General features: G+C 42.1%; 1 protein-coding gene across 1 annotated transcript; it reads left to right on the top strand.

The window, feature by feature from the left end:
• Window positions 1-579: 579 nt before the first annotated feature.
• LOC149434695 (interferon-induced very large GTPase 1-like) lies at window positions 580-23,659 on the top strand. Its single transcript, XM_089663509.1, has 2 exons — window positions 580-865; window positions 18,987-23,659. The coding sequence occupies exons 1-2, from the start codon at window positions 580-582 to the stop codon at window positions 23,657-23,659; spliced, it is 4,959 nt and encodes a 1,652-aa protein (XP_089519635.1).
• Window positions 23,660-24,093: the final 434 nt, after the last annotated feature.

Below are 24,093 nucleotides of genomic sequence, written 5' to 3'. Positions count from 1 at the left end.
ATGGGATCATATTGTGACAGTTTACACTGTCTTGGCACTTCAGGGTTTCCACAAATGTGATAGGTAGTCAGGAAATTAGATGAGTAATTTGTGAATAATTTATGCTTCTTGAAAGCCCAAAGTTGCTCTTTGGATTTTGAGCCCCTCTATGCATCTAGGCTGTGAAAACGTCTCACATGTGTTATCCCTATACTCAGAAGGCAAAGCAGAATGTGTTTTCAGGTGTACTTGCTGTGTATGTATGTAGCATAAAACATTTTGGCCTACATTTATGAAGAAAGGTCATTTGTTTGAAAACAATTTTTTCTATAAAATGTTTGGTAGTTTTTCATTTACCCCAGTGATGATTGATGATTAAATATTACCAAAAGAAAACTAAAAAATGATTAAAAAAATAATTTGGCCACAGTGCTGCATGACTGAGAAGTTGTCACTCAAAGTGTAAGAGCACTGAAAGCTGGCTCGGACAGGAATGGGGTGAAAGTGTTCGGTCTTGAGGTGGTTAATGCTGAAAAGTTGCAGATTAGGCAGTTATTTTATTTATTTTTGTTTATTTTTAGATTCTGGAATAAAGAAATCATGGCTTCTGTCGGAGAAGTCACAGAGATGATAAAAAGATGGAAATTAATAGACGTTTTTGAGAAGGATGCAGAGGGTTTTTGTGATGAACTGGGATCTCAAGGCCTCATAACCCTGGATGAGATGATTCTTCTCCTGAAAGATGAAGATCCAAGACAGAGAGCTGAAAAAATGATGAACATTATACTTAAGAAAGAAGAACATTGTCAGACGTTCCTGTATCATCTTGAGAACCTGATCCTCAGATTTCCAGCACTGAGTGATCTGTCCCAGCACTTTGCAGAAAGTGAGTCATTTCAGCTATAGGAATATTGAGGCTGAATGTTGTTTGTCTACTAAGATTTCAATATCTACCATTCTATAGCTAATAGAGCAGGTGGAGGTGATTGAATGTTACTTGATCTGTAGAGAGTCTTGCGACTCCACCCAATAGTCCCTTTTTCTTTAATGAGAGGCCCAAGGGGCATCTGTAGTACTTTGAAACTCAGCTCTTTAATTTATTATAGTGAAACTTTACCTCTCTTGATGTTTGATCTTTATCTGTGGAACACTACCTCCTCAGGGGCCACAGGATTTGTTTTGGTCCCCCCCATGCTCTGCACGGCCAGGCAACGTACATTTTCCACACTTTGCACACTTGAAATCAGAAAACAGTCCTTGCTGGTTTTTTGTTGTTTTTATTAAGGGGTTAACAACTTAGATAGGGTCTAGAGATATATGGGATGCCCAAGGAACTGTAAACTTGAGGACAAACTTCTTAGCAACAAATTACAGTATGTACAAAAAAATAGTAACAGTCTCTTTTAACCACTTCCAGACCGGAAACTTTTACCCCCTTCCTGACCAGGGCAGTTTTCAGCTTTTAGCGCTATCACACTTTGAATGACAATTGCGCGGTCATGCAACACTGTACCCAAATGAATTTTTAACCATTTTTTTGAGATAGATAAAGCTTTATTTTGGTGGTATTTATTCACCACTGGGATTTGTATTTTTTTTGCTATGTAAATGAAATGCCCAAAAATTTTGAAAAAAAGTGTTTTTTTTATAAAATTTTGCAAATAAATAATATTTCATCATAAATCTTAGCCAAAATTTATTCCGTTATCTTTTTAGTAAAAAAAAAAAATCCAAATTAGTTTATAAGCAAAAATTATAATTGTTAAACATTTTTTTTTACATTTTTATTTTATTTTTTTATATTATTATTTTTTTTTTTTATTTTTTTTTTTACATACTGTCACCCTAGCAGTACAGTGTCACCATGGTGACACTGTACTACTTGTGAGGGGTGATGAAGATTTTTTTTTTTTTTTTTTTACACTGATTGCTTTTACACCCATATAGGATGTAAAAGCAATCATTTCTCTTTCTCTCTGTGTGCATTCTTGCACTCATTGAGAAGAACTTAGTGAGCTGTGATTGGTCACAGCTTGTCACATGGTACAAGGCTTTTGTGAATAGCCTTATACCATGTGACCTCTGTGATCATTCATAGATTTCACACATAGTAAGCAATGATGTCAGAAGTGACATCTTGCTTACTACTTTGCATGTGATCACTGATTGGCCAATCAGTGATCACATGATCGGGACCTCGTACAGAGGCACCGTCCGACGATCGGTGTTTCACTGTGTCCGGAGGACACAGCGGGCACTGGATCGCGGTGCTGCGCGCTCCCAGGGAGCGCGCACAAGCAGGGTGCGGGGAGGCCGTTTATAGACGGCCACCTGACCCTGCAGTGCCACCGTCCGGCCGTTTATATACAACGGCCGGTCGGGAAGTGGTTAAGCAGAACTGAAATACCCTTGGTGTACCTCCTCAGACCCCGGATGATTCCCCCTCTTCACCGAGCTGCACTGAAGGTATCCCTGGGCAAGGGGTCCCAAGAGCTGTCAAACAAGCAGTCCCTAATGAGAACTAGTTGGGTATTACACCTGACTGCCCTCTCCCTTTATCTGGCCCAGGGGATGTAGAAGTACTCACGTTGTACTGTCCTGTCAGCTTGGTGGGTTGGTGGCTGCCTTCAGACCTTATGCTGGGCTGACTATTTCCTGTGTGACATGTTGTCCTCCTAATAAGAGAGTGGGACAGAGGAGATCCTCCCTTCCAGCAACCACCCTGTAGGTAAGCTCCCCTCCCAGGCTCCACACCTCCTCTCAGTCCATCTTCTACCCAACACTGCACAGTGCTCCCTAGGCTCTCTGATATTTAAGGGTTATCCAGCCTCCTTCCAGGGGATTGGCCAAGGTTGCTCAAACCTGCAGATCTGGGACTCCTCCCCTCCTCTACCCCTGTTCCAGAAAGTTCTCTTAGTTTCTGGACAGGTGGGAGGGCTCCAGAAGCCCGACCTGTAGAACCTGCCAGTCTGTCCTGAGGTGACTTCACTACCTCACTCCCAGTCTGACTCATCCCAGGCTGCTACCCAGCCTCTATCTAAAAGAAATACATCAAAGTCTACCTAGCTAAACCTAGAAGGCGTTACAATTGTATTTTCTCCCTGTCAGAGCAGAGGTATCAACCTGAGTGTCAACTGCAGAACCGCCATAGATGCTGTCTTATAACCTACTTAAGTTTAGTGCTAATAACGGACACATAGAAACTCAGATAGAAAACATGCAACCAGATTTTCATAAAATAAAACTAAAGGCTTTGTTATTTGACAGTTTTTCCCTTCTCCAGCAGTCTGGACAGAGTTTTGTTATCAGGCAGAAGTCAGGTCAGCCTCCATGGGACCTTGACACTGGCTGACATGACTACTGTGATAAGGAAAGAACAGAAGTGGATAACAGCATACACAGCTAGCCTTAGAGATACTACATGAACAAGTTAAAGTGCACTTTAGACAAATCCTTTTTCCATGTTTTGGCAAAAGTGTGGCTATTCTACAATGGACAAAGATGCACAAAGTTGGGTTGGAGTGGTGGCAGATAAGACAGTGATAATGAGGAGAGAATGGGAGGTGGCAGGCATGGTGGCGACAATGGGGAGAGGGGAGGTTCATGTGCAGGTGTGGTGGTAAAAGCATGGTGGTGAGAAATCAGAATTACAGTAGTGGGGTGAGTGTGGGGGGATGCATTTGGCAGAGTGACGAGAGTGGGGCTGTGTGACAGAGTGTTGAAAGAGGGGGTGTAGTTTGACAGAATGGTGTGAGTAAGAGAGGAGGTGTTTAGTGGGTGGGGAGGGCATTTGACAAAGTGGTGAGAGAAAGGGGCATTGACAGAATGTACTTTAATAAAGAGGGAGCATTTGGCTGAGTGGTGGGAGCAAAAGGAGAATTTGGTAGAGTAGAGAGCAAGGGCGGTGTTTGACAAAGCAGTGAGACCTGGAGGGCATTTGGCAGAGTGGTGAGAGTGGGGGGAATTTGGCAGAATGGTGAGAGTGAGGGAGAGTTGGCAAAGTAGTGACAGCACAATCGCGTCTAGCCACATCCGGATCCGGTGACATCATATCCGCTTCTGGTCAGGTGTGGACCATTCGGGCATTGGGGTCCCGGTGAGAGGCTCACTGGGCACAATTCACTAAGCGGTATCTTACCGCATCCAAGTGTGCATAGGATACCACATATTTTTTTTAAAAACGCTTGCATTCACCAAAAAATGCTACTAAAATACCTCATGAGCTATTTTTATCAAGTCATGTGATTTGTTAGTAGTGAAAACCATGCATTCATGTTTCAGCTGTGAGCGGAGTTCCCCACTGACAGCTGAATGGAAAAGAAAGAATTGCTGGCAATTAAAAAAATAATTAAAAAAATGGCATGTGGTCCCCCCTCCATCCATATCAAGCCCTTCAGGTCTGGTATGGATTTTGAGGGGAACCCCCATGCCAAAATTAAAAAAAAAATATGATGCGAGGTCCCCCCAAAATCCTAGACTCTTATGCGAGCATGCAGCCCGTCAGGTCAGGAAAGGGGGGGGATGTGCAGGCACCCCCTCTCCCTCCTGCACCATACTAGGCCACATGCCCTCAATATGGGGGGGGGTACATGGTACCACTACCCATTCACAAAAAAAAAGGGTAGCGTGAAAAAAGATAGGAGACAGTCTTTTATTAAAAAGAATAAAAGTAAAAGAATGCCCCTCGCAGTAGATCCAACATCAATCACGATGCACACTGCCGCTACCCAAAAAAAAGAAAGGAAAAAAACAGCTTCGCACCCGACTTTGGCTCCTGGCCATCTGACTGCTCCGCTGACTTGACAGTTCTTCGATATGTAAGGGGAGGGGCCACCTGAGGACATCACGTTTGTGACTTGCCCCTTGGGGCATCATCAACCAGGGCATGCTGGGTCATTGATGTCACAAGGAGGTGGGGCCACACACGTGATGTCACTGGGTGGCCCCTTACATATTTAAGAACTGTCAAGCCAGCGGAGCAGTCAGACGGCCAGGAGAAAGTGTTGGGACCAGAGCTTTTTTTTGTTTTTGATTTTTTTCCTTTTTTCGGGTAGCGGCGGCAGGCATCATGATTAATGTTAGATCTACTTGGCGAGACTTTCTTTTATTTTTCTTCCTTTTAATAAAGGACTTGTCAAAGACTGTCTCCTGTCTTTTTTCAAACTACACTTTTTTTGTGAATGAGTAGAGGTACCATGTATCCCATACTCATTCACATGGGGGGGCGGGATCTGGGGGCCCCCTTGCAAAAGGGGGTCTCCAGATTCCAGTAAGCCCCCACCCGCAGACCCCCACAACCACAGGCCAGAGTTGCGGGGAAGAGGCCCTTTTCCCCATCAACATGGGGACAAGGTGTTTTGGGGGGGAACCTGGTTGAGGGCATGTGGCCTGGTATGGTTCTGGAGGGGGAGGGGGCACTTGTCCCCCCCTTTCCTGACCTCCAGGCTGAATGCTTGGATAAGAGTCTGGTATGTATCTTGGGGGGGACCCCATGCCATTTTTTTTATTTTGGTGTGGGGGTTCAAAACCCATACCAGAACCAGGGCTTGGTATGGATGGAGGGGAGACCCCATGTTGTTTCTTATTATTTTTTAAATAATTTTGAATGCCCTTTCTATGCAGCTGAGCTTCAAGATGTAGGTGGGGTATTGTGTAAGTGTCGGTGTGGCTTTGGCTTGAGTGCAGGCAGAAACACAGGGGGCCCCATTATCTCTTTTTGCCCAGAGGCCCCATGAGTTTTCAGTCTGCCCCTGCTTCCGGTACATGGAACGCATGTCGACTTCCCTGTTGATCAGTGCTAGTATCTTGTGCTGAGTGTATTAGTGCCGAGGATTGGGCACCAACTAATGTGAGTGCATATTTGGTTGCTTTTATTATTTTTTTTAATAAACCCACTATACTATGAGATTTCTCCTTCTGATTCTTGCTGACCTTGGCTATGACATAAATTGAGAGACCATTGAGAAGATATACATATATTTTAATATATGGTCACTTGCGTAACAATGCTACTCTCAGCTGCACTTGGCACAAAGATTTTCCAGCTCGCGTGACCACAATCTAGGTGCCAGCAGCCTGAGAGCGATTATCACTGGATTAATTAATTAAGCAATTAACTCTTTAAACTGCTACCACCACATTTTTACCAAGAAGAAGGAAACTCAAAATCTTTGCAATAACACTATGATTTTAGATTTGAGGCATCTGCAACACACACTGTTACCACAGACAGTTATATTCAGAGGTTTATTATCAGTAGCACTCTTCAAGAGACAGGGATTCTTTAGTGTGCATTAAAACCATTAGGCCCCATGTACACAGGACACTTCTGAATGATGGAAACTAACTGCTGGAAAATGTAGGTTAAAAAACATTTGTTTAGCTGTGTTTCCATAATGCGTTTATGTGCATTTGCGTTTAGAAGCTTTTTTTAACGATAAGCACAGGAGAACCTACCAAATGCCCAGAATGCACTGAAAAGTGGTAAATTGTTAACTATTTCAGACTGTTTCAGAGAAATATAGAGAGTAGTAGCAGAGACAGCAGTATGTATTGACATTAGCTAGGTGTGAGTTGCTTATTAACATTTCTTTTGTTTCCAAGGGTGGGAAAGGTGTCTGGTGGAGGGAGTCATTAAGGTCACATGGAAGGGGGTCTTCATGAGGAATTTGAGGTGTGAATAGTCATTAACATATATTTTGTTTCCAAGGGTGGGAGAGGTCTGAGGTGTGAATTGGTTATTACAATGTGTGACGAGCTTGGTAGGAACATCCTGTGTTCAGTGTTATCTGAGTACCTTGAGTTCATGATGAAAAAAGGCTCTGGACAGCATCGGGAACTGAAAGAGTTAAAAAAAAGTCAAATGCTTATAAACGCTTATTTGCCGCATTTTGCGTTTAAAATGCTGATAAAATCGACTGCTGAACGCAAGTTTGGTGCGTTCAAAAAAATGACTGTAAACTCAAATGCCTGTAAATGACGATGTGTACACGGACACATAGGAAAACATTGGGCTGAGGTCAGGGGCTGCTGAAAAAAATGCTCAACAGCTCCTATGCGTGAATTTATCAGCCGCAATGTACATGAGCCCTTAGAGATAGTTTTAACACTTTCCAAAATACGGCTTATTAACCCCTTTGCCCTCCAGAGGATTTGCCCCCCTTCCTGACCAGGCCATTTTTTGCGATACGGCACTACGTTACTTTAACCGACAATTGCGCGGCCATGCAATGCTGCACCCAAATTAAATTTACGTCCTTTTCCCCACAAATAGAGCTTTCTTTCGGTGGTATTTGATCACCTGTGTGTTTTTAATTTTTTTCACTATTAAAAAAAAGACCGACAATTTTGAGAAAAAAACAATAGTTTGGACTTTTTGCTATTGAACACGTCCAGTAAAAAAAATTTAAAAAATCAAATGTCATCAAAATGTATTCTGCTCCGTGTCTTTGCTAAAAAAAATCCCAATACGTGTAAATTAATTGGTTTGCTGAAAGTTATAGCGTCTACAAATGGCAGTATATATACTGGGATTTTTTTATTTATTCTAGTAATGGTGGAGATCAGTGACTTATAGCAGGACTGCGGCGGACATTCTGACACTGGGGGGGAAACTGACTTGGTGTCACTGACATCCACAGCGATATCAATACAGTGATCAGTGCTAAAAAAAAAGTGCTGACCCTGTACTAATGGCACTGGGCAGGAAGGGGCTGACATGAATAAATAAATAAATCAGGGGTGATCAAAGGGTTAACTGTGCGCTGAGAGTGTATTACTAGGGGGTGGTGTCAGTGTGCTTCACTGTAAGAACACTGCTTTGGATGGATGTGCCTCGGAAATCACCAGGTCAGGGCGTGCACGTGTGACCCTCTGACTAATCATCCGGTTTTGGGGATGGGTGCAGGAAGGTCACCACGTTTATGACCAAGTCCAAAATACAGTTTTATATTAATAACTTCCAATACAAGCAGGTTGTATTCTAGAAACTGTCATATTAATATTCAGAATTATATTTTGTATCCAAGGATACCAAACTCAGCGTACCTTGTCACCCAGGAAGGAAGAAACTGCTTTCTGCCCTTTCTTATGCGCTAACATATTCATGTATGACCTTGATTTGTTCTGTATGATATTCCCCACTCAAGTATATATTGAATATTAATGTGTCCTGTTCCTGTTGAATTCTATGAATTGTATGTGGAATTGATAAGTTGTGGAATAGATTGTTTATGGCACTCTCTGCATTCCTAGAGCTTTAACAGCCTTACAGGTCATGTGTGACAGGCTTCACTGAGCTATTATTGTTTTACGATAGGTCAGAGGGAAGATTTTTTCATGGTTCCTGGAAACAGACATCATGCAGACCTCCAATTAATGTTTTACAGCTCTGGCCAGGTCTGTTTGCAGTGTTCTGTTGTCTCTGATTGAAATAAGAGGCTCTTTTGAGGTTTATTAAAAGTTATGGCTACAAATTCCATTTTTTGCAGGAGGGAGAGAGTAAGATCACTGCTCATGAAAACAAAATGGTTGAGACCTTGACAAGATGGCTGTCACCTGCAGCTTCCATGTCCCTATTGCGCACAATCATTACAGCTGCATTTCCCAAGAAAAGTCTTGCACAAGCTTCCTCCACAGCAAGTGCTCTTCTTTGACTCTGTTATGTCGCTCACACATTTTGCACACTTGCAGCAGAATTGTACTGGAACAACAAAGCAGCCATGGATAGCTTTTGGAAAGCTTTGGTGGACTGTGTCAAAGATTAATTGGCAGGTCATGAAATTCCTTTTTATCTGGATGATCTTGTCTCAGTTGTAAGCCGTGTAGCGGGGTGGGCTCCCCAGGATACAGTGAAGTCACGAACGAGGAAAGCAACCCCAACACCAGCTTTTGTCACAACAGAATTTTACTTACAGGTGGCAAATAAACAAAACCACAAATGCTGGAAATATACAATATATTTACATACACCCAGCCCAAAGGCTGAGACCCTTGTGCTGCACAGCACGGCGCCTCCTGATGGATGAAGGTAGAAAGTGAAGTAATTTACCTACTGGGGGGCACAACTAACCTGCCACACCTTACCTGTTATTACCCTACAGAGCAGGAATCAGTGTATGGGTGTATGGTATGGGCTAGCCTGCAGTGCAGCACAACAGCTTACAATCTTACACAAATCTACAGTATTCCCCCTCCCATAACTGGTCCTGTAGCACGTGCCTGAGTATTCCTTCTGAGCAAAACACCAGTCTGACTTGAGTTTATAGGATTTTATCAGCTCTCCAATGTGAAATGTCACTTTAAGTTGTGGAGTCCTTCAATGATCAGTAACAACACTTCTGGCCTGACACAAACAGAGACCCTAACTAACTAACTATAGGCCTGGACTCAGTCTATAGGCGCCAACACTGAAATGAGGTGCATGAATGATCTTACCGACCTGGGTCTGCTTTGTATTCGCTGGTGACTCTAAACAGAACAAATGTCTCTTGCCTTGTTCTTCTGCTCTCATCAGCATTCCTGGCAGCAATCTTCCTTTCTCTGAACAGGATCAGGGTCTTGGACACGATCAGCTTCACTCAGCTGCAGCTGTGGTTACTGAGGGATGCATGCACACCTGGATATCATCGGATTCTTAGCTCACACAGCCCCTTCATTCAGCATCGTCCAAAACATGGCTGCAGTCTCCTCTTCCTGTTCACTAAACTCCACCTCTTCATGAATATACAAATATCTATGCAGTCTGAGGCTGTGTTAGAAAAACAGTGACATCTTGTGGCTAAACTGCAGAATGTCAGTCAAAACGTTTAATTTACTCCACACAAGCAGTGTTCAAACAATGAGAGCTGTTACCCCATCTCACACACTGACCATCCAGACTGAAGTTTGCTTCCAAAAGCAAACCCAGGAAAGAGCATGCCAACACAAGGTTTTGACTTCCACCCTGATTACCTTCCTGCATCCTCTTGAAACACACAGGGTCTCTGCTTTATCACCCAATAGGAAGTCTATGCAACTCAGGTGCTCAAGTATTCCCTCTGAAGAGAGAGCACAACACCTTTTATTGCAAAAAGATCACATTACAAAAGTGCAATGTTTCAGAGCCATGAATGTGATGAGGATCACATGCCTGATGAAGGGGTCCTGCCTGGCAATGAAACTTTGCAATTTTGTTATATAATATTTCTGCAATAAAGGTTTGGGACACCATTTGAAGATCCTTGGTGTGCTGGTGAATATGTGCATTGATCTGTGATGTTTCTACTACCCAGTTGGTAGTCCCTGCAGGACTCACTACTGATGAGCCCTGTTTCCAGGAACGTGTGCGATGGGAATATAGACAATAACTCAACATCTCTCACATCTAGTATGTCTTGAGGCAGGGCACATTAGTCCACTATTCTCATCCCTCTTTCCAATGGCCTTCTAGCCATGCCAGATGCACTTCCTCACCTCTCTAGCCACAGTGCTACAGTGTAAGAATTCAATGACTACGGTGCAGAAGGTAACTTTGTCTCAGCCTCCGTTGTAGAGAAACTAGCCTGAACACTTAAACTTCTACCTCAAATCCTGCGGCTTTCAGAACCATTCTTGCTTCCTGAGCTATTCTTTCCCATATTACTCCTGTTAGAATGTTTGCGGGAGTAGTACACTATAACACAATTTACTCTCTTGTGTTACTTCAAGCCCCCTCTAGGCTTCTACTGGGTATCTCATGGTTTCAACAGCATTCACCTGTGTTCAGTTAGCTCACCTCTCACCAGCTGGCATAGAACCTGCTCTGCCAAACCAGATGTCATGCCAAAGTAATTCAATTTAAACCACTTCATTTGGCATCCCCTAAGGCCTTCAGTCTCACAACAGCCCATTGTGGGTCTCTTGGATGTGTTTTTTTCCAAACAAAATGCAGATCAGTGTCCACCACCTAGGTCTTATGACTGCACCATTAACTTGATATCATGTGCCAGCATCTCTGGAGAATCCTAGGTATATCACCCCAGATTCCCAGAAACTAAGGAGGGGTTTAAGTACATGGCAGAAAACCTTAAAAAGGGAATTATTCATAGCAGATTTTTCTTTGTTGAGTAAAAAGATGTTTTTGTGTCCTCAATGCAATTACAATTAACAACTGCTACCCACTTTCCTTCATTATATAATTTGATTGGCCCTGATTTATTCTTAGAAAGGAAGTTATGAATGGAAAACAGAATTTAATATCAGTGACAGCCATTATGAATAAGTTGTGACTTTGGCCTTTTTGAGCTGCTACAAGTTCCCTTCCGAGGCTACACAGAATTTGCACATAACCCAGGAGACCCTGTTTTTCATTGTTTATGACAAACGCCCATGCATTCCCTTGCCAGTTTCCTAGAAAATGAACTGGACTCTGTGCCAGGTCCAGAGACCACTTCAACAATTCATCACAGTCTACAAGAGATGTGCTGACCAGTGAAGTGGCATCAATTTTTCAGCTTGGCTTTTCAATAAGAATATCCATCTGCAGGTCCCTTCTATGAAATTTGTCCTGCTATAATATTGGGCCATTTATCATCACTGCAAGATGTAGCAAGCGTACACACAGAGATGGACGCAGTTCAACCATTTTGCTCCAACCCTCCATTTTGTTAAGCATTCTCCATGTTGTTCCATCATCCCCCCTCCCTCTCTGTTCATTTACAGTGACATGTGGCCTGAGTGATGAGAAGTGTCACAGGAGGCCAGAACACAGCAGGGAGCTCCAAGCTATAAAAACCCCAAGGGAGCTGGGGCCGTGCTGTCTAAGAACCTGTGCAATCTGGCACCTCGTAAAAGGATAACCCAAGCCTTCCCCTGAGTTCAAAGACATTCCAGAGGAGTAAGAAACTAGGTAACACTTTTAAAATCCATTTTTCCCCTATGTCTTATATATTGGAATATGAGAGACTTACATAAAAACCAGGCATATCTTCAGACTGGCCACGAGAAGACAAACAGTTTGATATGTCACTCTCCTTGGCTGGAATATATAGGAAAGCAGAAAATTACAATAGGCTGTCAGGCCTAAGAGTGGAAGTTGAAGAATTCTCCCTTTTAACATCAGAACCAACTTGGTAGATTGTGCCCTTTTGCTCTGAAACTTGATCTGCTTAACCCAGGACTTTTGGCAAGTACTCTACCTCTCTAAACTTCTTTCTGTTACCTTTTGCTGTGTTATTGCTCTCTGTATTTATATATATATATATAGGTTACATCTTTTTTCTGTAAATATTTTTTTATTGCAACCTTCTGACCTTTTAGTAATAAATCTTACTTTCTGAAAGTGTTGAACTGTTTCTACAGCTCTTTATTGCAACTTACGAATTCCTGCCTCTAAAAGAGCGCTACTGTGTGTGTTTAACCCTCTGTATAATCTGTCTGCGGTGACAGTGCTATACAGACGATTATTTCAACCATCATAGTGTTATTGCAGATATTGCCGAGTTTCCTCTTTCTCTGTACAAAAAGGAGGTGGTGGCAGTGTGAAGGGTTAATTGCGTAATTAACCTGACCCAGTAACAATCGCATTCAGGCTGCCGGTACATCGTTTTGTGGTCCATTCGCTGGAAAATCATTGTGCAGGGTGCAGCTGGGCGTGGCATTGTTACGCATGTGACATCGCAGTTTTAGATTGGCTAGTCATTTGGCAACGAGTTTGGTGAGAAGGGCAGGGGTCTGACGCGCAATCGTCACACAAGAATTAACTCAGTATATTACAAACACTGTTGCCAATACACCTAAAAATAACTAAATCCTTCCATGTTTTACTATCAAGCTGCTTGTCCTAAACAAATTGTCTCATTCTTCATCCTTGGCTACTCCCTTTGACAACCCATCCCGGGAATACTAGGTCCATTAGACCCTGGAGTCTGCTGCAGGAAGCTTCATTGCCTGATTGATTAGAAGGGTTTTAGCCCTGAAGAAAAGTCCTAAGCTCCTTCTTCAGATGTTCAAGCTTCCCTCCTAATGAGAAAAATTCCATCTTCAGTTCCTGTTGAAACCTTAACCTCAAACAGTGCAAAAGCCCCATAAAAGTGGGAGTAATATCACATTCACTTGCTCCAAGATCCAGTGCTAGGTCTTCCACTCTGTCTGTGTTTGCTGGCTTCTGTGTTCCACTTGGGCCTCATCCAGTCACAGAGGAGGTGCTGTCCTAATGTACTCTTAGGCATGTTGCTCGGATTTTGAGCATTGTGTCCTTATGCTAGCAGGTGCACCCCCGTGCCTCCATCACTGTGCAATTCCAGTGTGTTTCCTAGAGATCCTTTACTCCCCAGTGCCCTACTCCAGTGTATCCCCAGTAATCCTTAGCATCTTCTGCTTCCAGAAAATGTCCGTGTTGTTACCTGTCTAGCATCCTGTGTTTCTGTGTGGCACTGTGCACTCCAGTCTCCATCAGGTACCCCAGTGACCTTGTGTATTCCCATCAGTATCCTGTGTTCCAGAGTGACTCTATGCACTCCAGTTGGCATCCAGTGCTCCTGAGTGTCCCCTGAGTTCCATTGCTCCCAGCAACCCTGTCTGCCTTAAGATTTTTATGACTCAGGCTTCTGTGGTCCCAACATTCGCAGTAGACTCTCTCTAGTATATCTGTTCATTAGTTTGAGAAAAAAATTCCATCCTGCTCTTTCAAATTTCTTATCAAACTGGTAAAAATTCGATTTGACTCCACTATCATTTAGAAATTTGAAAAATCATTCTTAAAACAAAAAAATTCAAACTAAATTCTGTTAGCATATGGCCAGCTTTAGTATCTGCTGTCTCTCAATGACTCCACAAATAATTATGTGTTCTTTTCTTTGCCAATGCCAGACAGTGAGCACAGGGCCCACTAGAGGACGTCGGGCCTTCAGGCTACCCTCATGAAGTCTGTTTCTGATTGTTTGGTCAGAGACATTCACACCAGTGGCCTGCTGGAGGTCATTTTGTAGGGCTGGCAGTGCTCATCCTGTTCCTCCTTGTACAATGGAGCTGATACCGGTCCTGCTGATGGGTTAAGGACCTTCAACGGCCCTTCCAGCTCTCCTAGAGGAACTGCCTGTCTCCTGGAATCTCCTCCATGTTCTTGAAACTGTGCTGGGAGACACAGCAAACCTTCTGGCAATGACACGTATTGATGTGCAATCCTGGAGGAGTTGGACTTCCTTTGCAAAACTACTAAAACACAGTCAGAAAAGATGAGCAGGGAAAAAAAAATATCAGTGGCCTCCACCTGTAAAACCATTCCTGGTTGGGGGTCATCTCATTGTTGCCCATCTAGTGCAACATGTAAAAAAAGGGGGGAAAAAGGGGGGAAAAACAGGGAAAAGCTGGGGAATCCACTAGAGTTCAGAAAAAATATGAGGTGCCTCCAGAACAATCTGAAAGGATGCTACCTAAAGCATATGATACAAAAACCAAAGAAAATAGCCTACACACCTAGAAGGCTAACCTCAAAAACATATTTATTCATAAAAAACGATATAAGGTAAAGACACATTGCATCGGGGTTCTGGTGATCACTCCCAGTCGTGAAAGTCCCCCATCTCCGGCATGGAGGGAACCTCCAACACCGGACATTCACCAATGGTACCCAAATGTCCCGTGTGTGCCCACAGTACCCTCACCCCCCCCAATGAGAACCCAACGTACTCCCCCACATCACCCCCAAGAACCCCAACCACCCCTCAACAATCCCCCCCAACCCCCCAAAACTAAAAAAATACAGAGAAAAACCTTTCAAAGTACCCCAGTGCTCCTCCCACAGTGATCCAAACTCACCCAACCAGCCACCCCCCTCCCCCTCAGGTAGGAAAGAAGAGAGCTTAGGTAAGCCACCTGTCCACTATCACCCCCCCTACCCCCCAGATCCAGCTAGATCGAGAGCCCTGTCCCCCAACACACCTACAGTCAGGTCCATAAATATTGGGACATCGACACAATTCTAACATTTTTGGCTCTATACACCACCACAATGGATTTGAAATGAAACAAACAAGATGTGCTTTAACTGCAGACTGTCCGCTTTAATTTGAGGGTATTTACATTCAAATCAGGTGAACGGAGTAGGAATTACAACAGTTTGCATATGTGCTTCCCACTTGTTAAGGGACCAAAAGTAATGGGACAATTGGCTTCTCAGCTGTTCCATGGCCAGGTGTGTGTTATTCCCTCTATATCCCAATTACAATGAGCAGATAAAAGGTGCAGAGTTCATTTCAAGTGTGCTATTTGCATTTGGAATCTGTTGCTGTCAACTCTCAAGATGAGATCCAAAGAGCTGTCACTATCAGTGAAGCAAGCCATCATTAGGCTAAAAAACAAAACAAACCCATCAGAGAGATAGCAAAAACATTAGGCATGGCCAAAACAACTGTTTGGAACATTCTTAAAAAGAAGGAACGCACCGGTGAGCTCAGGAACACCAAAAGACCCGGAAGACCACGGAAAACGACTGTGGTGGATGACCGAAGAATTCTTTCCCTGGTGAAGAAAACACCCTTCACAACAGTTGGCCAGATCAAGAACACTCTCCGGGAGGTAGGTGTATGTGTGTCAAAGTCACCAATCAAGAGAAGACTTCACCAGAGTGAATACAGAGGGTTCACCACAAGATGGAAACCATTGGTGAGCCTCAAAAACAGGAAGGCCAGATTAGAGTTTGCCAAACGACATGTAAAAAAGCCTTCACAGTTCTGGAACAACATCCTATGGACAGATGAGACCAACATCAACTTGTACCAGAGTGATGGGAAGAGAAGAGTATGGAGAAGGAAAGGAACTGCTCATGATCCTAAGCATACCACCTCATCAGTGAAGCATGGTGGTGGTAGTGTCATGGCGTGGGCATGTATGGCTGCCAATGGAACTGTTTCTCTTGTATTTATTGATGATGTGACTGCTGACAAAAGCAGCCGGATGAATTGTGAAGTGTTTCGGGAATATTATCTGCTCATATTCAGCCAAATGCTTCACAACTCATTGGACGCTTCACAGTGCAGATGGACAATGACCCAAAGCATACTGCAAAAGCAACCAAAGAGTTTTTTTAAGGGAAAGAAGTGGAATGTTATGCAATGGTCAAGTCAATCACCTGACCTGAATCCGATTGAGCATTTCACTTGCTGAAGACAAAACTGAAGGGAAAATGTCCCAAGAACAAGCAGGAACTGAAGACAGTTGCAGTAGAGGCCTGGCAGAGCATCACCAGGGATGAAACCCAGCATCTTGTGATGTCTATGCGTTCCAGACTTCAGGCTGTAATTGACTGCAAAGGATTTGCAACCAAGTATTAAAAAGTAAAAGTTTGATTTATGATTATTATTCTGTCCCATTACTTTTGGTCCCTTAACAAGTGGGAGGCACATATGCAAACTGTTGTAATTCCTACACCGTTCACCTGATTTGGATGTAAATACCCTCAAATTAAAGCTGACAGTCTGCAGTTAAAGCACATCTTGTTCGTTTAATTTCAAAACCATTGTGGTGGTGTATAGAGCCAAAAATGTTAGAATTGTGTCGATGTCCCAATATTTATGGACCCAACTGTATAACAGGACAATATGATATTCCTATGGATATAATGACCTACAATACCGGTACCTCAATACATGAGCAAAATAATACACCAGTAAGAAATCTAAAAGAAATCATAGAGTACAAAGGACTATAGCCTCTGGAGTCCAATTAGGCAATTAGGTAACCAGTGCACTAGAAAGAAATGTGGTATGGTTTGGCCAATCCAAAAGGAAAAAGAAAACATATACGTCTGTAATATCCAACAGGGTATGTCCACTTGTAAACCATGAGTAGGCACTAAATCAAATGTTCCACAGACAGCCTGAGACAATGAAAACAGGCTGATGGCCAGGCATAAATGGACCACCCCCCATAATAAAGCCATCCCGCCCATAGGGGTAGGCCCACTGATTGAGCTGCACTATATTTAGGGGTGGTTTATCTCTGTCTGATCAGCTCTGAGGAAGAAGGGACCCCCCTTCAAAATGTGTCAGCTTGACCAAGAGATTACCTCCCTTCTGGATGGAATTTGCACTTTTCTCCTAACCCAGGGTTTTGGTTTTGGATGTTTTATGCTTTTTTTTACTGCTACTCTTGTGAGTATAATTTATCAATAAATTTACTTATTGCCTACTGAGATATTGCGCAAGGTTGGTGCACTTTGTTCTTTATTCTCTACTACATTTGATTTAGTGCCTACTCATTGTTTTCAAGTGGACATACCCTTTTGGATATTACAGACATATATTTTTCCTATTTCCTTTTGGATTGACCAAACCATACCACATTTATTTCTAGTGCACTAGTTACCTGATTGTCTAATTGGACTCCAGAGGCTATAGTCCTTTGTACTCTATGATTTCTTTTAGGTTTCTTACTGGTGTATTTTCTTGCTCATGCATTGAGGTACCGGTATTGCAGGTCATTATAGCCATAGGAATATCATATTGGCCTGTTATAGGTGTATTGGGGACAGGACTCTCGATCTAGCGGGGTCTGGGGGGTAGGGGGGCGATAGTGGGCAGGTGGCTTACCTCAGCTCCCTTCTTCCCTTCCTGAGGGGGAGGGGGGTGGCTGGTTGGGTGGGTTTGGGAGGATCACTCAGGAGCATTGGGGTACCTTAGGAGGTTTTCTCTGGGTTTTTTGTTTTGTTTTGGGCGGTTGGGTGGGATTGTTTAGGGGTGATTTGGGTTCCTGGGGGTGGTGTGGGGGAGGGGGTGGGTTGGCTTCCCATTGGGGGGGTACGGGTACTGTGGGCACACATGGGACATTTGGGTACCATTGGTGAATGTCCGGTGTGGAAGGTTCTCTCCATGCCGAGGGATTATAATCAGCATAGAGCAACAACTCAACTATATTTTGTGGGACCTTTTAGGTGCAAAATTACACAAATAAACAGTGCTTATATAAATTTCTTACAAAACTGATTTACAGAACTCCACTTGTTGCAGTGGGTAGATATACAAAGATACTCGTCATTCATGGTTCCAACATGTTTGCATTGTGTTTCATCAACAACTTGAAATAAATTACTGTACAAAAAGGAACAAAATATTTTGTTTCCAATCTAAACATTACTCACACTTAATCCATATTATCACCGGTATTTGTATGTTGTGGTTGGAGAAAGCACCTACCCGCTCCACCTGTCTCCACGAGTACCTCCAGAGACCCCAGGACCTTCACCCTTTTTATTATCATTTTTAGTAAGTAACATCTTGTGTTTATTGAACCTGCTGGAAAACATTTACTGGTTTACTGGGTATTCCTTAAATACAATATATTGCTTGCAGCAATTTGCATGCTCTCTTGTTTACTCCTGCGGTCCACTTTGTGCTCTCCTTTTGCTAAAGTACACTGGGTTCCCTGGCTGGGAAGGTCCCCTCTTTGGGTTAAGTACTTGTAAAAAGTCGATATGAACTATGTATAAAACATCCAGTGATCAAGATGACTCAGCATTAAAGTACAAAATATAGTGTTCTACATCACCCAGCTAGGGACTTCAGTTCAGCTGGAGTGCTTCCACCAGTATGGTAAATTTCTTCAACCCTAATAGTTAAAGCGAATGGTGGTAGTACTGGTCCACTTCATAATGGTGCAAACATGGCCTATAAAGCTCCATGTACTATATAGCCAGCAGCTCCTTATACAGCATTTTATAACAATATCTATACATCATTATGGATCCATTCATATATGATATATATTTAGCAGCTGGCCAAACATACAAATAAACTATGCAATAAACTTCATGGAGTGCATGGAGCAATAGATTGGTGGTGTTGTAAACTCTGATATACTCATGGTCGACAGAGTGTGCAGTTCATAGCAGTAACATTGCTCTTACAATGCGTTTGATCCCATTTCTCTAGTGAAACAGATGATTGACATTCCAAGGTAGAAACCCATTCAAGCACATATATTATTTTAAATCGTTTTCAATAGTAATGCTTAGTGTTAAATTATTTGTTAACATTATTATGTTCCTTTTACAGATAAATTGAAGATTTTCCATAAACTTCTTGTTGGCCTAAACATGGAACATTTAACTGATTCAAAACTGACACTGAGTCACATCCTAGAAATTGGAGCAGAAACCCTGAGTGATGTCCATCCCCAGACCATTCAAGATGTTCCGTGGCATTTTTTGAGAAAGCTGATGGCCTTGAACAGAACTGCACTTAATACTCAGTATGAACAAGTGGTGGACTCAACAATAGTCCAAGAGGAAAAAAGTTCAGTGGAATCTATTCACCCCCTGGATGTCTTGTGTGCTCTCCTCCATTGTTCAGACAGTTTCCTACAGCAAGAGATTGTATCCAAATTGTCCATGTGTCAATTTTCCATCCCTCTGTTGCTTCCTTCTGCTGACGGGTTACAGTGCACTCTCATGCTTTGGGCAATGAGGGATATTATGAAGAAGTGGAGACCTCTGACTGATAGGAAAGGGTTCAAAGAGGAAAATGTGGTGAATATTTCCATGCCAATTTTCTCCTTCACTAGATTGGGTAACACCAAGCTATCCAAATCTAAAATCCTGAATCGCGTTCTTGATCCAGCCCAAGGGCACCAAAACATCTTCATACACGATGAGATGGATGAAGGAAATATTGAGAGGAAAATATCTGATGGACTTGTGGAAATGTCCTGGTATTTTCCCTGTGGTAAGTCTGATGTTTTCTCAGAACCCATTGCAGTAACCAACCTACGTGGAAACCTGGAGACCAACTGGGACCAATTCACATTTCTTACTCGAGTCTCAGCTGTATTTATATTCATTGAAAGTATTTCTGAGATACAGTTCAGACTGTTATCATCCTTCAGTAACACTGACACCCAGTTTTATCTTATTTTTACTCCAGAAAAGGACAAAATAATAAACACAGAGACCTCAAATCACATAAACAAGTTAAAGGAAACTCTAAAGATTAGTGCAACAAATATTATTATAAAAACCAGCAAAGAAAATGATGCAGCACTGGTGAAAAAAATTAAAAATTGCATTGTCAATTATCTAAAAACCTGTCAGGAAGAAAGGCAAAACCTGTGTAGTACTAAAAATAAAATTGAAGGACTTTGTATCTCTGTTGATGAGAATTCAGTTGAATGTCAGAAAGCAAAAAAGAAAGCAAGCCAGATTACTTCTGTAATAAAAGATGTGGAAGGGTATAAAAAAGAAACACTAAAATTACAGGGAGATCTGTGGAAGGAACTGTCAAAAGTAGAAAAAGAACTTTGCAGAATGATGAAACAAGTGGGGAAAGATGCACAAGAATATCAATCTATGCTTAAGCAAAAGCGCAATTCACTCCATGAAAAACAATACCAGCATGCAATTCCTGTAGGCATATCAGATTTTACTGCAGCAATTACTGACCTCTCCAAGGCTGAAAAACATTATTTCTTGAAATGGATGAAATTTCAACTGGATTCAGTTGCAAGAAATAACACTTCATCGTTGCAGGCGGAATACAAGAAAAAATGTAACAATAAATCAGATACGTCAGAACTTAAACAGCTGGATCAGAAGATCTCAGACAGTTCTTTAGGAATAGAACATTTTGTACGTGAGCTGGGACAGTTTTATGAGGCTGAGTATTCTACGGTTAATAAGAAAAAGGATAATGAAGCCACAAGACAATTCACCAAGCTTCCAGGAATTGCTGCTGATCTCCTACTAGATGGGTTCCCCTTAGAATTGATTGATGGTGACGCCTCTAATATTCCTTTACAGTGGATAACTGATGTTCTGATTGAGCTAGACAATAAGACAGGAGGACAATGCAAAATGAGAGTAATCACAGTGCTGGGAGTGCAGAGTACAGGGAAGTCCACCCTTCTGAACACCATGTTTGGTCTGCAGTTCCCGGTGGCCAGTGGAAGATGTACACGAGGAGCCTTCATGACTCTGCTGAAAGTAAAAGAGAACTTCCGATTTGAGCTGGGCTGTCACTTCATCTTGGTGATTGACACTGAGGGGCTGAAAGCTCCAGAGTTGGCCTCTTTGGAGGACAGTTATGAACATGACAATGAGCTGGCCACACTGGTGGTGGGGCTAAGTGATATCACCATCATCAACATGGCCATGGAGAACACATCAGAAATGAAGGATATTTTACAGATTGTGGTCCATGCTTTTCTTCGGATGAAAGAAATTGGTAAGAAACCCAGCTGTCAGTTTGTACATCAGAATGTGAGTGATGTATCTGCTCATGAAAAGAACATGAGAGACAGGAAGAAATTTATGGAACAGCTAGATGAAATGACAAGAGTAGCTGCAAATATGGAGAAGAAATGTGGAATTACCTGTTTCAGTGATGTGATGGATTATGATCCTGAGGAGCACAACTGGTACATTTCTGGACTGTGGCAAGGGGATCCACCAATGGCTTCGGTAAACTTTGGCTACAGTGAAAATGTTTATGAATTAAAGAAGTATTTGCTGGAACTTTTAAAATCACAAAAATCTAATGAAACTCAGTATAAAATCCCTGAATTCATCACATGGGTAGAAAGTTTGTGGAGAGCAGTGAAACATGAGAAATTCATCTTCAGTTTCAGAAACAGTCTGGTGGCAAAAGCTTATACAAAGCTGTCTATGCAATACTCTCTGTGGGAATGGGACTTCGCCAAAAATATCCACAGCTGGATGATCACCAAAGAAACTTACATCAGAAATCAATCCGCAGCCAGTCTCAGTGCTGAGATGTGCATGCAGTTTAAAGTTGATCTTCAGAGTTTACTGTTAAAAGAGGAAGATGCAATGCTGAAGCTACTGGAAACATATTTTGAAAACAAATATAACAATGTTCATCTCATTGAGCGATACAAAGAGGACTTCTTCATAAATGTGAAGTTCTTAAAGAAGGAACTGGAAAGAAATGTGCTTAATAAACTCAATGAAGCAGTTTCAATCCAGAAAGGCAAATTCAAGATTCTGAATATTCAGAAGACATCTCAGAAACTGATTGAGGAAGAAATAATAAATCTCCTAAAAAACTGCAGAGAAAGACATTGCGAACTTGTTAAAATAGCAGCAAAGGAAGAATTTGAAGAGATGTGGAAGAAAACCCTCTCTGATATACAAATAGAGGAACTGACAAGACGTAACATTGGACAAATGATTCTGCAGGAGCTTAAGAAGGAAATGGGTGTAAAGGGAGGCGGTATTAATGAAGATCTAACCAGTGTGATGAGCTTGGATAACTACGGGAACAATCCATTTGTTCCTGACAAAAGCCATGTTGAATCAACATTCTTTTCCCAAAGTTGCGAACCGGTCTATGGAGATATGGCACACTTGGACAATATAGGAGGTCTTGCAATGACTTTGATAGATATGTGTGACACATACATCAAAGAGAAGGCAGGCACCACAGGGGATTATGATGATACTTATTTTCAGGAATTACTACGCATGATCAATGTTGAACTTGAAGAAAAAACTACAATGAAACTTCATTTTTCGTCCAAATTTGAATTAGATACAAAGCTTTTCATCTTTGGAAAAGCATCTAGAGCATTTCAGAAGTTACATGACAGGTTCATTCAAGAAAATGACCCCAAAATTTGCCTTGAAAAATTAAAGCCTGAATACTTGGCCACATTTGAAAGTGTACTGCATAAGAAAGAATGTCAGAATAGGGCCCAAAAATTCTGTGAGAATTTCCTGAAGCCGGCTCTAACTGATTATATTCTGCGGCATCTCGGCAAGGAAATTATTGAGGAAATTCTACAAAGTTCTGACAGCCATGTATTTAGCAGCAAAAAAACTTTTCAGTTTGTTGCTCTGAAGGACTTACTAAATAAAAAGCAACTTAGTAACTATTTAGTGTACATTAAGAATTATAGGGTTTTTTTGAAGCGCTATATCCGTCAATACATTACTGAGAAATATCAGAATCCATCAACTGTAAAAACCTTAGAGGAAAAACTTATATCTTCAATTATTGAAAAAATTGAAGATGTTCTGAAGAGCGATAAATGTTTAAAAACAGAAGCCATTGTAACATTTGTGGAAATTTTCTGCAAGTCATTAGAGAAAGAAATAGTGATCTCACAGAGTGAAATGACAATGATCACTTTCCAAAATACAGCAAAGGTCACCCAGTTCTCTGAGGACATTCTTCACTATCTTCCCACCATAAAGCAGGAAATTTTATCAGACATAGAATTGTTGGACATTGGATTCCTTCTCTACAGAGTCACACTGAAGCCTCAGGAGGAATTGTTGAAGAAAGTGATTGGTTGCGGTAAGCAGTGTCCATTCTGTAAGGTCCCCTGTGAGAATGCTGGTGGTGATCACCAGGAGCACACCGCATCCCTCCATAGACCTCTGGGACTGGGAGGATACAAATCAGACTTAGATGAGACTTTAGTCACTCATATCTGCTCCACTGTTGTGGTATCTAACGCTAAATTTAAAAATTCTGACACAGAAGGAAATTTTCACCCACACAAAGACTATCGTAAATACTATCCAGATTGGGTCATTCAACCTGACCTCAGCCTCGAATCCTCAGATTACTGGAAATACATTTTTGTTCTTTTTAATAGTGAATTTGCAGAAGAACATATCGCAAAGCCAGCTAAGCCTCCACCAGACTGGATGGAAATCACAGAAGAACAGGCTCTTGCAAGTCTACGGGAAACTTTTAATACCAAATGAAAACAATATGGCTGTATTTTTGCCACCACTCACATATCCCGCGTTTCTTCAAAAATAAGACCGGGTCTTTTTTTTGCTTCGAAAGATGCGCTAGGGCTTATTTTCAGGGGGTGTCTTATATTTACTCATGTACAACAATCTACATTTATTCAAATACAGTCATGTCATCTTCTGGAATAATGTCATAATTCCCCAGGTTCAAATGCTGAATTCCAGTCTGAATTTCTCTGGACTCCAATTCCTGTAGAAAAAAATAGCCTCAACCTCACATGTGTAGCAATGGAGATCTCATTAAAATGTTACTAAACCCAGGACCCTTCATTCACTATATCCGCTCTCCCCGGACCCTTCATTCACTATATCCGCTCTCCCCGGACCCTGCATTCACTATATTCGCTCTCCCCGGACCCCACATTCACTATATCCGCTCTCCC

Source organism: Staurois parvus, unplaced genomic scaffold, assembly GCF_062004578.1.
Source record: "Staurois parvus isolate SC_StPar_1 unplaced genomic scaffold, SC_StPar_1.0 ptg001703l, whole genome shotgun sequence".
Taxonomy (NCBI): domain Eukaryota; kingdom Metazoa; phylum Chordata; class Amphibia; order Anura; family Ranidae; genus Staurois; species Staurois parvus.
The sequence above is the reverse complement of the archived record's forward strand: the minus strand, read 5'-3'. Positions and strand labels throughout refer to the sequence as shown.